Genomic DNA, 17,224 nt, shown 5'->3' on the forward strand with positions numbered 1-17,224 from the left:
TAAGACTTTAAAAATTTAAATTGGGTGACAGGGCTGGCTGCCCTTTAAAAATAGCACCAGCATATGCGCAGCGGCAATTGGCACCATTGCCGGGGACGGACAGCCCACCTCCTCCACGAGATTGGGGGGCCTGGGGTGGGTGGGGGGCTGCCCCGGCTATTTAAATGAGCTGCTGCGCTTGAGATTGCAGCGGTTCTTTGGCTGCGAGGCGCCATTATTTGAGCTCGCTGTTAAAATCCAGCTCAATATACACATATACACCCAGCTCCCTCTGCCCCTTCACTCCCTTTAGAATTGTACCCTTTATTTTCTATTGTCTCTCTGCATGCTTCCATATGAAGATGGCTGAGTGACAGGAAACAGAGAGTATTGATGAATGGTTGTTTTTCAGACTGGAGAAAGGTATGCAATAGCACTGCTTTTCTTGATATTTATTAATGACTTAGACTTGGGTGTACAAGGCACAATTTTAAAATATGCTGATGGCACCAAACTTGGAATTATTCTGAACTGTAAGGAGGATAATGATGGACTTCAAGAGGACATTGACAGGCTGGAAGAATGGGTGGACACTTGGCAGAAAAAATTTAATGCAGAGAACTACATTTAGGTAGGAAGGAAGAGGGGAGGCAATATAAACTAAAGTGTACAATTCTAAAGAGAGTGCAAGAAAAGTGAGACCTGGGGATAAATGTGCACAAATCGTTGAACGCGGAAGGGCAGGTTGAGAAAGTGGTTAAAAAGGCATACAGGATCCACGGATTTATAAATGGAAACATAGAGTGCAAAAGTAAGGAAATTAGGATGAGCCTTTATAATCACTGGTTTGGCTTCAACTGGAATATTGGGCTGAATTTTACTAGCCGAGCTTCAAAATGTGTGCAGCGCATGTGCGGGATGTGTGCCGCGGAACCGCCGCGATATTTCGCACGAAGGCTCATTAACATGGAGAGGGCAGACCGCCCGCTCCCGAAGTCGTAGAGGGGCCGGTCGCTTCGTCCCCTGCAACGGTGTCCGATTTTTAAAGGACTTCAAGCCCTTACTGGTATTTTTACTTTATAAAGTGAAATGGATGTGTGACATGGAAATTTATAAACTTAATAAAAGATCGAAAACGATCTCCCACTCCCCCGATGACCATACACTTCATTTGTTGTCATTTCCCCACTGAACAAAATTGTTGTTCGCATCCCGAACTTTCCGCCCTGAACTTCATTACCTTTGCCCTTCAACCCCTTCCCACCATCCTTTCTGCCAATAGAAATGGTTTTCCCCACTCCTCATCCTCCCGACCTGAAAATTTCACTCCTCCGCCCTCCCACCAATGTTACACCTCGGATCTCTGAACGGAGATCTGAAGGGCGGGACTTCCAGCCACCAGCCAGAATATTGGCGTGGGATGGCCTTGGAACAAGGTAGGTGCTTAGGCAGTCATTATAATTTATTTAAATATTTAGATTAAGGCTCTGCCGCCAAGTGGCGGGGGAGCCATCCCGAGGCCTCGCCGCCTCCAATAAAATGGGGCAGGGCCTTCCCGGCGCCAAGGCCCATGGTGGACTTCTCTCGGAAGTATTTTCTGGGCCCCTGCCATGACCCCTGACATCAGGGGCCTTATAAAATTCAGCCCTTTGTGTCCAATTCTCAGCATCACACTTTACAAAGCATGTGAAGGCTTTAGATAGACAGAAAAGATTTACGAGAATGCTTCCGGGATGAGGGACTCCAGTTACGTATATAGATTGGAGAAGCTGGGGTTGTTCTCCTTAGAGAAGAGAAGGTTGAGAGGAGATTTGATAGAGATGTTCAAAATCACAAGGGGTCTAGACAGAATAGTTGGAGAAATTGTTCACATTGGCGAAAGGTTCCAGACCCACATATTTAAGGTGATGGGCAAAAGAACCAAAGGCAACATGAGGAAAATGTTTTTTGCACAGCGAGCGGTTATGATCTGGAATGCACTACCTGAGAGGGTGGTGGAGGCAGATTCAATCGTGGCTTTCAAAAGAGAAATGGATAAGCACCTGAAGAGAAAAAAATTGCAGGGCTACTGGGAAAAGGCAAGGGAGTGGAACTAACTAAATTGCTCTTGCAGAGAGCCAACACATACTCAGTGGGCCAAATTTCCTCCTTCTGGTTCTAACCATTCTATGTGGGTAGAGGAAGTAGGCTACTTTGCAACTGGAGGTATGAATTCTTATTTTTTATACTGTAATTACCCACATAACAGTGATTATGTAATTTATGTACAGATACATTGTGTCCATCATGTGTTTGTTTTGAAAATCCCACACCTATTTTCCTAGTGGTGCTATTCAGCCTAACTGTGTTATTTAACAGTGAAGATGACCAGCTGAACAAGCTAAACACAGAGAGCTAAAAGTGAAATGTGAAACACTGGCTCCTCCAGTACGGTGTGCACTAGGGCTCTTGCTCATTGTTTTTGTATGGTCTTAAAATATGGGATTTATTTTTAATTACATGAGAACGTTGTGTAATTTTTATATAAGACCATTGAAAACCTCTCAAATATGTTAACCCCAATAAGTATCCTAATAGCTGTAACATATGTATTAACATATTCTTAATTAAAATAAACTTTAAAGTGGAAGGTGTAGATAATTCAGATCAGAAATGTGTTCATATTGTTGATAATTTCCCAGAACTCTTGTGTACTAATTGTTACAAGTTAAGGCCTTTTCTTTTCCCCTGCTTAAAGAATTTCTAGCCTTTGATATGAATCTACAAAGTTTGAATATGCTGATCTTTTAAACCATGATGGTAAAAGTAACTTTCCCTTTGTACTTAGTATATACAATACCTTAATATTGTAAATGGTTGTTATGCTGCTCTTTCAGACCTGCACATGAAACAAGGTACAACCTTGTCATCTGATTGGCAATGACCTGTCTAGCCTTCAGCCTTTCTTGTCTCTCTCCATTTTGTTAATGCTACCCTGACAGTGTTGTTCTCCCAAGCTCCACTTATACAGTCGCATGCACTTCTTCCTCCTTACATTCTCTCTGTGCTACAATGAATACTTACAGCACTGTCTCTTACTCTAATTCTTTCCCAGTATTTAAAACTGGAAACTCATTACTTCCCTCAGTCTTTTCTTGCAATATTTAGCTGTTTGAAGCTCAAAACCATTGATCACTACTTTCCGATTGACATTACTTTCCCATTTGTTTTTTTTAAACTGAGTGGTGTCCTGCACAATTTCCCGGGATACTTCACGTTAGATTTTCAATATAATGTGCATCATGCAGGTACATTTTCAACTTTTTCCATTTGACCCAATTTCATTGGGTTGTATCGAATCAAAGTAACAGAAGGATCTCAGACTGGAATATGGCCCTTGCAATGTTAATCATTAGGACAATTAATAATAGACCTCAATGTGTAATTCAAGCAAGGAACTTGAATGGCATAATAAGCTACAGAAAGTGTGAGAAGTAAACTTCATTTCTCTGAACAGGGTGTCATTTTCACAAGCAGATCTGTCTGATAATATCCATAGCTGCATAGAAAATGATAGATAAAAAAAATCAACCTACTTTGTTCATTGCCCAATGAACTTGAATACATGGTTTGAAAAAACGTAGCTGATTGAAATATCAATCAGCTGTTTGTATAATATCATATACGTTATGGTTGTCAGCATTTGTTCAATGATAGCACTCTGACCTCATGTCCTATTCCAGAGACTTCAGCATATATAATCTAGTCTGACACTTCAGTGCAGAACTAAGGGAGTGCTGTACTATTGGAGGTGTTGTCTTTCAAATGAGACATTAAACCAAGGTCCCATCTGCAGTATTCATAAAAAGTGCCGTGGTTAATATTTAGCCCTCAACCAACATAGCTAAAGCAGGTTATTGGTCATTTATATTGTTGCTGTTTGTGCAATCTTACTGTGTGCAAATTGGCTGCTACAGTTTCTTACATTACAACAGTTACAACATTTCAAAAGCACTTCATTGGCTCCGAAGTACTTCAGGATAACCTGAGGTCATGTAAGGCATTATATAAATGCATGTTTTCTTTGTTTTTATTGCCTAAATCCTCAAAAAAGCTTCCTGTCTCAAAGCGTAGGGACATGAAGGGTCTGGACAGAGTAGATAGAAACTGTTCTCATTGGCAGAAGGGTCAAGAACCAGAGGGCAGCAATTTAAGGTGATTGGCAAAAGAAGCAGCAGCAACATGAGGAAAAATGTTTTTGCAGTGGGTGGTTATGATCTGGAATGCACTGCCTGAGAGTGTGGAGGAGGCAGATTCAATCAAGGCTTTCAAAAGAGAACTGGAGAATCTGAAGAGAAAAAATTGCAGGATAATCGGGAAAAGGCAGGGCAGTGGGACTAGGTGAGTTGTTCTTGCAGAGAGTTGGCACAGACACGACAGGCCGAAGGGCCTATTTCTGTGCTGGAACTATTCTACTATTCTATGATGTATGAAGGGAGGATTGATGGGGCAGCTATGAGGGAGTCCCTGATGTTTTCCCCCTGTGGTGCTGAGCTACTTTGTTAGTTTCACTTTGTTCAGGAAGCCATGCAGGTTTCCTATTTTATTGACTTCCTTATGCTTGAATATTGGATTGCATGCTATACTACAAGAGGTGTACATCCCCTCGTTTTCCCCCATCTCCACCTCAAACATGATAACAGTCCCTTTTGTGAAGTATAAATTGTGTTTGGGAAGTGGATGAGTTATCGGTATGGTTGTGGAAGCATTACTTATTAATATATGATGTTGGACTTCTTTTTAAGACATTGAACGGTGTATTTATTTATGGAAAGCTGAGGAATGTGGAGAATTACCAGAGTGTTCTATATTCTATCTTTTGGCAACCTTTTCAGACTATGTTGCACACAATCCTAAAACCTCAGCTAATAGTACATCTTGTTCAATACTCGAGGTTAGAAATTGTTTAAGTTCATGAGGACTTCCCTGGACTGGAATAGTTTATAACTACCCATTTCAGTCTTTAGTTATAATGTTCACTTTTCAAAGTCAAATATAAACTGATCCTGTTTACTTCACAAAAACAGGAACTTCCTGAGAACATAAAAGAAATTTCTATTGGCTGAGCTAATACAAATTACAGAAGGAATCCATTGTCTTCAATATAAGGATATTGCAAAGTTTGCTGTCTAACAGAGGAACCAAATGCCAAGAATTTAATGCATACAATACAAAATAAATTTTCTTGTGTGTTATATCCTGCTGTTTCAAAATGTGTGCTTGAGGAAATGGCATTTTTATTTGTCAACCAACTTCAAAGTTGTTAAATTATGGTTTACCAGCATTAACTGATATATTATTGTAGTTTGCCAAAGTTCCCTTATATGTTAGTGTTGTGTTTAGTGTTACACAATTAGAGGATGCAGTTTTGTACAATGTCAGTCCAATAAGTCCCGATAGCAACTGTTCCTCCCGCTTCTAACCGCCCTAGAGATTCCCACACTCACTTAACAGTGCAAGTAAGACTCTTGCTCCCACAAAGGGTATTTATCCATCTCTTCCAAATCCCATCCCTGAAATAGGTGGTCATAAAAAATTCCAGTAAATAAAAATCCTCATGAACCTATGCAATGTCTAACCTCTTGTATTGTACAATTCCTGATCCCAAATACAGTGTTTCTATCCGTTTCCCTTCTGTTGCCTTCAAGACAGATGTCACTCTTCCTACACAGACAACAACATTTTCTTTACTCTCTCCATTCGTTGAGCTGCTGAAAAAGTAAATTCTGGAGTTTTTCATGAAAGCTGGACTCCTCAGCATGTAAAGATCAGTTTTTTAAAGCAACCTTGTCCTTCTCTGCCCATTCACCTTTTATCTCATTCCTTTCTACTTTCCCTTATTCTCTTCTTTGTATTCTTTTATACCTATTTCATCTTTGTTTCAGCAACATAGTTTTCCTCCCTATTTTCTACAACTTTTGCACAGGGCAGCAGATCATAGGAAAAAGCACATAAAGACTGGGGGGTATTCCTGGGAATTATTGATCTGTGCATCAGGTCAATATTAACATAGAAAATAGGAGCAGGAGTAGGCCATTTGGACCCTCAAGCCTGCTTTGCCAATCAACTAGATCATAGCTGATCTCCTACCTCAATGCCACTTCCCGTCGGTATCCCCATATCCCTTGATAGTTTTAATATTTAGAAATCTATCAATCTCTGTCTTGAACATACTCAATGACTGAGCCTCCACAGCCCTCTGGGGTAGAGAATTGCACAGATTCACCACCATCTGAGTGAAGAAATTCCTCAACAGCTCAGTCCTAAATAGCCTGCCTCTTATTCTGAGACTGTGTCCCCGGTTCTAGAACCCCTAGCCAGGGAAAACATCCTTCCTGCATCAATCTTGTTGAATCATAGAGTCATAGAGTTATACAGCACAGAAACAGGCCCTTTGGCCCATCGTGTCTGTGCCGGCCATCAAGCACCTAATTACTCTAGTCCCATTTTCCAGCACTTGGCCCACAGCCTTGTATGCTATGGCGTTTCAAGTGCTCATCTAAATACTTCTTAAAGGTTGTGAGGGTTCCTGCCTCTACCACCACTTCAGGCAGTGTATTCCACATTCCAACCCCCTCTGGGTGAAAATAATTTTCCTCAAATCCCCTCTAAACCTCCTGCCCCTTACCTTAAATCTATGCCCCCTGGTTATTGACCCCTCCGCTAAGGGAAAAAGTCTCTTCCTATCTAACCTATCAATGCCCCCCATAATTTTGTATATCTCAATCATGTCCCCCCTCATCCTTCATTGTTCTATGGAAAACAACCCTAGCCTTTTCAGTCTCTCTTCATAGCTGAAATGCTCCAGCCCAGGCAACATCCTGGTGAATCTCCTCTGCACCCTCTCCAGTGCAATCACATCCTTCCTATAGTGCGGTCTCCAGAACTGTACACAGTACTCCAGCTGTGGCCTAACTAGCATTTTATACAGCTCCATCATAACCTCCCTGCTCTTATATTCTATTGCTTCGGCTAATAAGGGCAAGTATCCCATATGCCTTCCTAACCACCTTATCTACCTGTGCTGCTGCCTTCAGTGATCTATGGACAAGTACACCGAGGTCCCTCTGACCTTCTGTACTTCCTAGGGTCCTACCATCCATTGTATATTCCCTTGCCTTGTTGGTCCTCCCAAAATGCATCACCTCACACTTGTCAGGATTAAATTCCATTTGCCACAGCTCCACCCATCTTACCAGCCCATCTTTATCATCCTGTAATCTAAGGCTTTCCTCCTCACTATTTATGACACCACCAATTTTCGTGTCATCTGCAAACTTACTTATCATATCTCCTATATTCATGTCTAAATCATTAATGTACACTACAAACAGCAAGGGTCCCAGCATTGATCCCTGTGGTATCCCACTGGTCACAGGCTTCCACTCGCAAAAGCAACCCTCTACCATTACCCTCTGCATCTTGCCACTAAGCCAATTTTGGATCCAATTTGCCAAATTGCCCTGGATCCCATGGGCTCTTACCTTCTTAACCAATCTCCCATGCGGGACCTTATCAAAAGCCTAACTGAAGTTCATGTAGACTACATCAACTGCTTTACCCTCATCTACACATCTAGTCACCTTTTCGAAAAATTCAATTAAGCTAATTAGACACGATCTCCCCCTGACAAAGCCGTGCTGACTATCCCTGATTATTCCCTGCCTCTCCAAGTGGGGATTAATCCTGTCCCTCAGAATTTTTTCCAATAGTTTCCCAATCACTGATGTTAGACTCATCGGCCTGTAATTTCCTGGTCAATCCCTGCTACCCTTCTTGAATAATGGTACCACATTCGCTGTCCTCCAGTCCTCTGGCACCTCTCCCATGGCCAGAGAGGATCTGAAAATTTCTGTTAGAACCCCTGCTATCACCTCCCTTGCCTCACATTACAGCCTGGGATATATCTCATCTGGGCCTGGGGATTTATCCACTTTTAAGCCTGCTAAAACAGCTAATACTTCCTCCCTTTCAATGTTAATATGTTCTGTGAGAATTTTGTATGCTTCAATGAGATCACCTCTCATTCTTCTAAACGCTAGAGAATATAGACACAATCTCCTTAATCTCTCCTCATAAGACAATCCTGCCATCCCAGGAATCAGTCTGGTGAACCTTTGTTGCACTCCCTCTATGGCAAGTAGGTAAAGAGACCAAAATTGTACACTATACTCCAGGTGTGGTCTCACCAAGGCTCTATACAATTGCAGCAAGACTTCTTTGCTCCTGTACTCCAATCCTCTTGCAATATGAACAATATACAGACAAAAAAAACTCCACATACTGCACATATTTGGGGTGGGTCTGGTGGCTGAAACGGTTTCTCAAACTACTTCTAAGGAGACAGGCAAAATGTTATCAAAGCCAAGTATTTGCGTAAGTTTGCAATTCTTGGAAGTATGTTTTGAGATATTTTATTTTTAAGGGAATATAGGATGGGTGAACAATTATCATAGTGGCTGTATCTCTTGGTGACTTATGTAGAATTCTTTTGGTGGAATACGATTGGAGTGAAAGGTTTTGCGTGATATGATGTGAATAATGAAAACAATCAATTAAAATGGAGAAAGACACCAAGGCGAATGCTTAACCAGTGACTAAGAAGGAAGCTGACAGCTTGATATTCAAGAGATAGTTAACAAACTTGATATATACAACAGACGCAAGGTACTTTATTGTAAGGATAGATGGGTGACACAGAGATACAGCACGTCAACATCCCACACCACATCATGAACGTGAAGATGTGGGTTCGTGTCTACAGTCTCTTTGCTGTATTGTTTAGCACTGAATAGAGACCAGATTTCTACCAGAGGTGGGGGGGAACATTTTGATGGACAGCTACACTGGACTATTCTCCTAAACTAGTTACCCATTTGTAGAATGGCATTAACAGGGGCATGGGAGCTGGTTGTATTGCTAACCTATTGGCCAGAAATGATGCATGGCATAGGGAAATGCTATCATAAGATGAGAAAATCCTTAACTAGCATTGAAAAATACATACTTAGGACAGCTTAAATCCCATCTTATCCCCATTTTTGGGCTCAACTGCCTCATCAGACCAGAAGAGAAAGATGAGTTATGTCGTGACCTTTTCCATTCTGACTCAAGAAGTATACTTCTTCAGGGTACAAAGAGTCCCACTAGTTTTTGTTCTCCTGAAAAGGAAAGCAACACTTATTTAAAATTTTCCCTCTACTGTTTTGGCTTAGAACTACTAAACTCCATAAAAGTAAAATTGAAATGCCAAAAAAGCTGGGAAGTATGCTTTAATTTTTTTTTAATCTGGTTGGTTGGCATCCTTCCATCTACAAAAGATGATGGACATGCAGCAAACATTCTATTTAAGTAGGGTGTCTTCTCTTGGTGCACCTTTGTTGATGGCTGTGAAGGCCAATCCTTAAGAGGCAGGTTCTGCCACAAGTGTCACATGTGAAGCTGCCAAGTGACGTTTTTGACATTGGCGCCTGTTGCCAAGCTGCTGTAACCACTGGTCATTGTGCTAGTGCATGCCTGTCCCCAGGATGTGTCGCCATTTCCCTCTTTTGCCAGCTAATGACTCCCAGGTGAACTAGTCGACATTTAGGGCCTTCATGTCACATTTGCAAGCATCCTTGAAGCGGAGCTTTGTGTGCCCCACTGGTTGTCTGGCCCCAGCTCCCTCACCATACAGAATGTCCTTGGGTATGCAAACATCTTCCATCCTGCAGACATATACGATCCACCGAAGCCGCCTCTGTTTGATTAGTACCAAGACACTTGGGAGCTCTGCCTTTGAGAGCATTGCCACATTTCTGATTTTGTCCTGCCAGGATATACCCATAGCGTACTGCTGATAGCGAAGATGGAAGTTATTGAGATTCTTTTCCTGGTAGCTGTATGTTCCCCATGTTTCACAGCCATACAGCAAGGTGCTGAGAACACAGGCCTTATAAACCATCAGTTTGGTCCTAAGGGTCAGCTTGGTGTTATCCCATGCGCATTTCATGACTTGGCCAAAGGTGGTAGCTGCTTTCCCTATGCGTGTATCGAGTTCTGCGTCAAGGGACAGATTGTCGCCGTGGACCCAAGGTAGCAGAATTTGATAACCACTTTCAGTGGGGTATTATTTAGTGTGATCAGGGGTGGAGATGCAACACCTTGTCCCATTACACAGTTTTATTGATGCTTATAGTCAAGGAGAACAAGTTACCGGCATGGGAGAGACAGTCCATGAGTCTTTGTAGCTGAGTTTCCGTGTGAGCAACTAGCGCAGCACCATCAGTGTAGTGGAGTTCTCTGATCAGGACGTGATGTGTTCTGTCTTCACTTTCAATCTTGATAGATTGTAGAGTTTATCGTCTGACCTAGTGTGCAAGTAGACTCCTTCCATATTTGCACGGAAGGGAACATGGAGAAGATGACAAACAGAATGGGGGCTAGGACACAATCCTGTTTCACTCCATTCTTCACTCTGAAACTGTTGGAAATGGAGCCATCAAACTGTACAGTGCAGTGCGTGTTGTCATGGAAGGAACGGATGAGACTGAGGAGCTTCAGTGGACAGTCAATTTTTCCCAAAATCTGGGACATCAATGACCTTTCATCAGAAGTTCTGATGAAGGGTCATCAACCTGAAATGTTAACTCTGTTTCTCTCTCTCCACAGATGCTGAAAGACCTGCTGAATATTTCCAGCACTTTCTGTTTTTATTTCAAAGTTCCAGCATCCACAATATTTTGCTTTGATTTTAGTGTTTAAGTCACTGCCACTTCTCTTCCAGGAATGCCTACCTTGAAGAAGTTCTGCTCTTCTCTCCAACAAGATTTCCATTTGTCTCTTTTACTTTGTTCACCTTTCCATTTCCCTCCTGGTGTTTGATAAGGCGTCTACTAAAACTTCACAGACACATCTCCTTCTTCAGTGACTGTCTCTGGCTCCAACTTATTGCACATAGATTCCAACTGAAGTTCCATCCTTCACATTTCAAATCCACCCAGGGTTACAGGTATCTCCGAGACATACAACATTTCAGACAGCTGTTCTTGCCGCATCCCAAGATCCGCATTCAGTGCTATGTGCCGCCACATGTACAATCTCCCTTTCCAGCAGCACCAATTCACCCTATTTCAAAGCTGTCCTGCTGCACAGTTTCTTTTCAACCTTTGTCTTATAAGATGCTTTAACAAAAGACTTTTTCTTTTCCTTTCAAGTGTTAAGGAACACAAGCTCCAACAACTCATGGTCACCAACGCCTCTCCAGATCTTTCTTCCAGTTCTGATGAAAGGTCATTGACCTGAAATGTTAACTCTGCTTCTCTCTCCACAGATGTTGCCAGATCCGCTGAGTTTTTCCAGCACTTTATGTTTTTATTTCTTTACTGTCATGCTGTGTCAGATTCTTTGTGACCTGTTGTACCACTTACCCATCAATGCCATTCAATAACAGGCCACAAGATACATAGGTGTGGTGCAAGGGTGGCTTTCCTGTATAATTTTTCTCCTTGCCTTTGGGGGAGCTGTCTGACACACACTTGGCACCTGACTGCTCAACAGTGCAGCCACAATTGGAAAAAATTAAAGACATGAACCCACATCCATTCATTATATATAACATAATAAAATCTTTCGCTTATGTCAAATCCGTCATCCAAACCATGACCGTTGAGTCTGTCACATGTTGAACGAGTTTACCTTCCTTATTCCTACCTACTTACCTATTTGAAGAATTTTTCTTCTTGTGATTACATTTCAAGAACATGTTTTGCAAGTGAAAAGATAATTTAGATTACTTTTTAATAGTTCTATTCATTAAGTAGATAGCAATACTATTAAACACGCTAACACCAGCAGAGATGTTGGCTTTACTACTTCTCTTTCAATGCCTTGTAATGATTTGAAGGGAGGGCGGGGTATCTTCTATGCAAAGGTTACATTGTTGCGGACTCTTGAATATTATTACTACATAATATCTGACTGCAGTGAAAATAAAACTGATTCCTAACATTACTTAATGACTTGCATTGTGCGATGCATTGCAAAGCATATTTGAAAATGAACAGCACTTGATTTCCTGATTTTTCACTTGACTGTGCAGTATAGAGATTCATCTGTGAGAAACACTGCTGTAAGATCACTTAAGTGTTAATGGATTTTTTTATAGTCCTCAAAACAAATCTCCCATAGTGTACCAATACCATATTCTAATAAATCATAATTATCTGCAGTTGGTATTCAATAGTGAATAAAATCTGTTGCAGTGTAAAACAGGTTGCTAATTCGCTATCGTCAGTTTCACACTTTAGCCAGAAACAAATTTCATCCACACTGCGTCAAGAATAGGCCACTCAAATTCTCATCAGTGCATTCACAAGCACAAATGTTAATCGCTTTCACGGGCAGGCCATACACATTTGCAAGTCACATTCCTGAAAAGTAAAGATCAATCTAAAATTCAATGATTAACTATGATACAATAATTTCTATGAGAAAATTATGAATTGTGCATTTCATCAGAACTCTTTTGCAGTTTTGAACTCTGGCATACTCCATACTCGTCTGGCTGACACAAAGCCTTGTTCCACATCTTCTGAGACTGTCTTGATATTACTGCTGAAGGGATAGATCCTTAGTCGTGATTTAAATATCATTGTAGAGAGACTCATTGTCCGTTTCTTGGTCCATTGCCTGGTCAGCTTCTTTGTATCTTGATCTTCCTTCATTCTCTCTAAAGCATCCTGAAGAACAGATCGGAATAACTGCAACACTTCTTGCACCTCTGGTTCATATTCAGCAACTACCTGTCGAAATCTGTGTATTAAATGGAAATCTTAATTAATATGTATAATTCTATTATTTGACTGAAGTTACCCTAAGAGATCTTACACTTTCAGCAGGAACCATGTTCAACAGGTATGCAGGTCACAGTCATATGTTCACCTGCATTTCCCCACTGGGAGTGGCGAATTAACTTTTATTTGTTAATAGCAAACATGTTAAACCAAGGCCACATTACTTAATGAATTATAATCAACCTTGGCAACTTGCGTTAGGAAGGAAAAAGTCAGCCAAGGTTCTTATTCCCGATCGCTATTAAGTGATCCTTGTGCAAGTGAATTTGTGCGGATAATGGGCGAAGATGAAAGAAAATGTGGCTGATTTCCTCTGCCCTGTAGATGATGCTTCTTGCAGCCAAATAGCTTGACAGCATTTACCATCTAGGTTTACAGAAGAATAGCCACTTGGACAAGATACCAGAGGGTGACCAGCATCTGTGGAGCCGTAGCTCAATACAGCATTAAGACCCTTCATGAGGATAGGGGAGAACATTATTGGAAAAGGGAAAATGAAAATGAACTGAGCTGTTTTGTAAGATAACTACAGCTAGTGGTATTTCAAATGAAAGATCAGAAAAAAGTAGAAAGCAATTTTGTGCTCTGTTCCACTACCCAGGTGGGACAATTGAGTTGGAGGAAGCAGCTTAGATGTTACAGAGTGAGTCGGATAAAACTATGTGGTCAAATGTGTATTTACCCTTCAGGTTTTCATGTATTTCCATTTGTTTTTCTTTCAATGCACATGTAGGAGTGTTATATATACACATCTATCTCTAAAAGCAAATCTTTCTATGGGTCGCCTTTCTTTGCAATCTTTTCCACTTATTTCTGTCTTCAATGGCTACTCCCCAACAATTTCCCTCAAGCTCATGTTTACCATGCTTATTCTATATGAATTGGATGAAAACACAAATTTACAGATTGTAAGTTTTGAGTAATGATGCAGCGAGAATATGAGGAAGAATATGAGGCAGCGGGTGGTAATGGCTGGGAACTCGCTGCCTGTAAGAGTGGTGGAAGCAGAGATGATCGATGACTTCAAGAGGAGGTTGGATGGGCGCCTGAGAGGAATAGACTTGCAGGGCTATGGGGATCGAGCAGGGGAGTGGGACTGACTGCATAGCTCCGTGGAGAGCTGGCATGGACTCGATGGGCCGAATGGCCTCCTTCTGTGCCTTAAATGACTCAATGGGCTGGATTTTGGTCCCAGCCCAACGTTGGGTTTTGCGGTGGGTGGTTGGGCCAGAGAATTGGAGCGGCAACGGCCCGCCACGGAACCCAATGTCGGGATTGCCGGGCCCAATCTTCCCGGTGGTGGGGAAGCTCCGCGGCAGCCCCTCTGTCGTTCTGCGACAGAAGGCAAGCTGGTGCCACTGAGGTGCGGAAGGGATGAACTCTGCACTATGTAGTGTCTGGTAAATGCCTGCTATCCAACCTGAACCCGACGGGACCCAACAACATGTGTCGGGCTCAGGTCGGGTCAGCCCATCTTCCGGATTCGGGTCGGGTTGGGCCGAGTCCAGGTCGGGCCGGGCCGGGTCGGGCCAGACATGCACGGTAAGTGCTCTGCTGGTAAGTATTGAAATTTTAAAAACTTATCTGAGCTGGGCATCCGGGACGAAACTGAGTCTGCTGCTTCCTGGAGGTTCCGAGTCTGAAGGTAAGTAAAGGGATGGTTGGGTCGGGCTTGGGTCGAGTTGGGGCCGGGCTCCTGGAAAAATCGGAGGGACTCGGGCCGAGTCGGGCTCAGATCGGGTTCTTTTTCCCGACCTGAGCAGGCCTTTAGTGTCTGAGGTGGGAAGGGGTCAACTCTGCACTATGTAGTGTATGGTGGGGGTTAGGGGTCAACTCTGCACTATGTTGTGTTGCTTGCAGGGCTGGCAGCCTTTTAAAAATGGTGCCTGCTCCTTCATCAGGCCGAGGCTTGCCCCGCCACGTGATTTGGGGGGGGGGGGGGTGCGCCGCCATGCACATGCTAAGTGGCTGCTGGACGCAAGATCGCAGCGGTGCGGGGCCCATGCATAGCGGCCACCATTTTCTTCATCCGCCGCTGCTTCCTGCGGCGGGAGAACAAGATCCAGCCCTATGACTCTATGACTCTAAATCACCAATCATTGAAATTTAAGGCAGACAAGTGCTATGCTCAGCAAATAAGATGGAAAAAAAAATGCAACAACTTTTGTTGAAACAACTCGAGATAAAGTGGAAACAAAACAGGAGTCTGCGTAGATTTGATAGTAAACCAATGCAAAGCAAGATCAACAAAGCCAGTAGAGTGTTGAACTACATAGCTAAAACAGGTACATACAAGTCAAGGGAAGTCATAAGCAAACTGTACAGTGCTCGGCTCAGACCACACCTTGGAGTATTGCATCCAGCACTAGTTGCCGAGACACAATGGAGACAGTCAAGTGTCAATGCCATGGTAGATCCTCTAACGGTGTTAAAGTTCTTATGACTGCATGCACTTCCTGTTGTCACTATTTTGTTACCCTTTGTGACATTTGGGGCTGGATTTTCAAAGGGCCGCAGGGTCAGGACCCAGTGTGAGTGCAATTTCAAAATCGTGGACCTGGAGGTTGTCTCGGGATCCTGATGCCTCCAGGACAGTTTGTAGTTTTGAAAGAGCTGATGGGGTGGGGGAGGCGGATAGAGAAGGAATGAGAAACTCACTCGCTGCCAATTAATGGCCCCTTAAGCTCCTTAAGGAGCTTGTTAAGGGGCCTGTCCAGCGCAGAACAGAATTTTTAAACTTTATTTTGGCGAACCCAAACAGACTGGTGCACATTTGTGCACAGCTGTCAGGTTCACTGCGGGGCCAAAGAAAGTTTATTTTTCTTTGTCTTAAAACTGGTTTTTAATGGACTTTTTTGTGACGGTGCCAGCGCTGGGCCTTTACTTTTCCTGCATGGCCTCATTCATCTTCATCGATGCTGCTGGGCCTGTAAGGAGCTGCCCACTCTCTTCAGCAAGGCAGCTGCCAACATGGCTACTGCCTGCCTTTGCTGCTGGTGCCAGGCAGGCAGCTCCTCTCTCCTGGAAATGTTTGGCGCCACTAATTGTGTGCCGAGCTCGCCTCCTGCCCAATTAGCGCATTTACATTAAAAATAGCATTGTGAGAGCTACGCAGCTGAGGTAGGGGGTTGGGACCCGGAATTCATCTGCAGATCAGGTTCCCGACCCCAATTTGAAAATCCAGCCCCTGGTAACAATTGAAGTACCACTTCCATTACCTTTGACAAGGTATTCCATGGCATTGATCAACTGAGTCGGAGGATAATTATTTTATGACAGGGGTATTGGCAAAATATGCTGGGGAACAGTGGTCCAATTTTCCATAGGGTCAGATTCACACTCGTGGTGCAAGTCAGCTGTGAGTGCAGCATCATGTCAAGGAAATTGGATAACATGGGTACATCAGGTCCCAGCTAAGGCTGCAAATTTCCGAAAGTGCCTGGGCCTATGGAGCCACCCAAACATTGAGCATTACCTAAGAGGGTGCAGGATCAAGGGGAGAGAATTCCAATACCAAAGGCCTCCTCAGCCTCAGCCTCACGGCCACCCAGCCGCTTGGACACCTGGATAAACTAGGCATACACATTTCTTACTAAGTGGAAGTGTCCCACTACGGTCACTGAGCTGATTTCTTGGCCTGGAAGACCCCAGAAATACTTAAAAGGTCGACTCAGATTAGCCCTTCTACCAAGGGGGCCAATCCACCTATCCCCGAGGAGAGGTACCCCAGTCAGTAGACCAACCAACACCGCATCTTCCGCGTCTCTTCTCTGGTCATGCACCTATATTGGATTACGTGATCCCACCCTGAGCATTGATACTCTGATGTGATCCAGAGTGGAGATTATAAGCATTTACCTCCTCCTAGCAGAACAGCCTCAATGCTCTCTCTGATACAATGATGGACTATAAACTGGAGGATGTTGTTGATATCACCTGCTGCAGGCTTGAAGGGGCCTGTTGCATAAAAACTAAGTGCCACTGTAACCTGAGAGCCGCAGGTAGTGCTGTCCATGCCCTGATCTGAGACTCAAGTTGTGGCTGCAGCAGATGGCAAGCTCAGTGACAGCCTCTTTTAAGCAAAAAATCTAAGGCATTGCTTGCCTGAGAAGTTGAGATGGGAGAAGTGCTTCCTTTACGGCCTCCTACACAATGCACTCCTCCTCCCTCTTCTCCCAGCTGTTCCTTCTCTCTCCCGTCTTCCTCACTGCTTCCCTTCATCCTCCAGCCCCAAAGGCAGCCATGCCGGACTACCCATGACTACAGTAAAACTGTTTAAGGACACACAAAATCTTCCTGTCAGCAGTAAGAATTAAGTTTCCACAGTCAAAAAACAGGCCAAGAAACACCCAGGAATTTACCAGCAGTCTCTA

At 43.2% G+C, this 17,224-nt stretch overlaps 1 protein-coding gene across 4 annotated transcripts in view; it reads right to left on the reverse strand.

The window, feature by feature from the left end:
- Nucleotides 1–11,388: 11,388 nt before the first annotated feature.
- rd3 (retinal degeneration 3, GUCY2D regulator) overlaps nucleotides 11,389–17,224 on the reverse strand; it is a 97,472-nt gene continuing 91,636 nt past the window's right edge. For all 4 annotated transcript variants that reach the window (XM_068044980.1, XM_068044979.1, XM_068044981.1 and 1 more), the window contains one exon: nucleotides 11,389–12,810. In XM_068044980.1, coding sequence (XP_067901081.1) covers nucleotides 12,513–12,810 — 298 coding nt within the window. In that variant the 3' untranslated portion in view covers nucleotides 11,389–12,512. The remainder of the gene's footprint in view (nucleotides 12,811–17,224) is intronic.

The sequence above is a fragment of the Heterodontus francisci genome, chromosome 13 (genome assembly GCF_036365525.1).
Source record: "Heterodontus francisci isolate sHetFra1 chromosome 13, sHetFra1.hap1, whole genome shotgun sequence".
NCBI classification, from domain to species: domain Eukaryota; kingdom Metazoa; phylum Chordata; class Chondrichthyes; order Heterodontiformes; family Heterodontidae; genus Heterodontus; species Heterodontus francisci.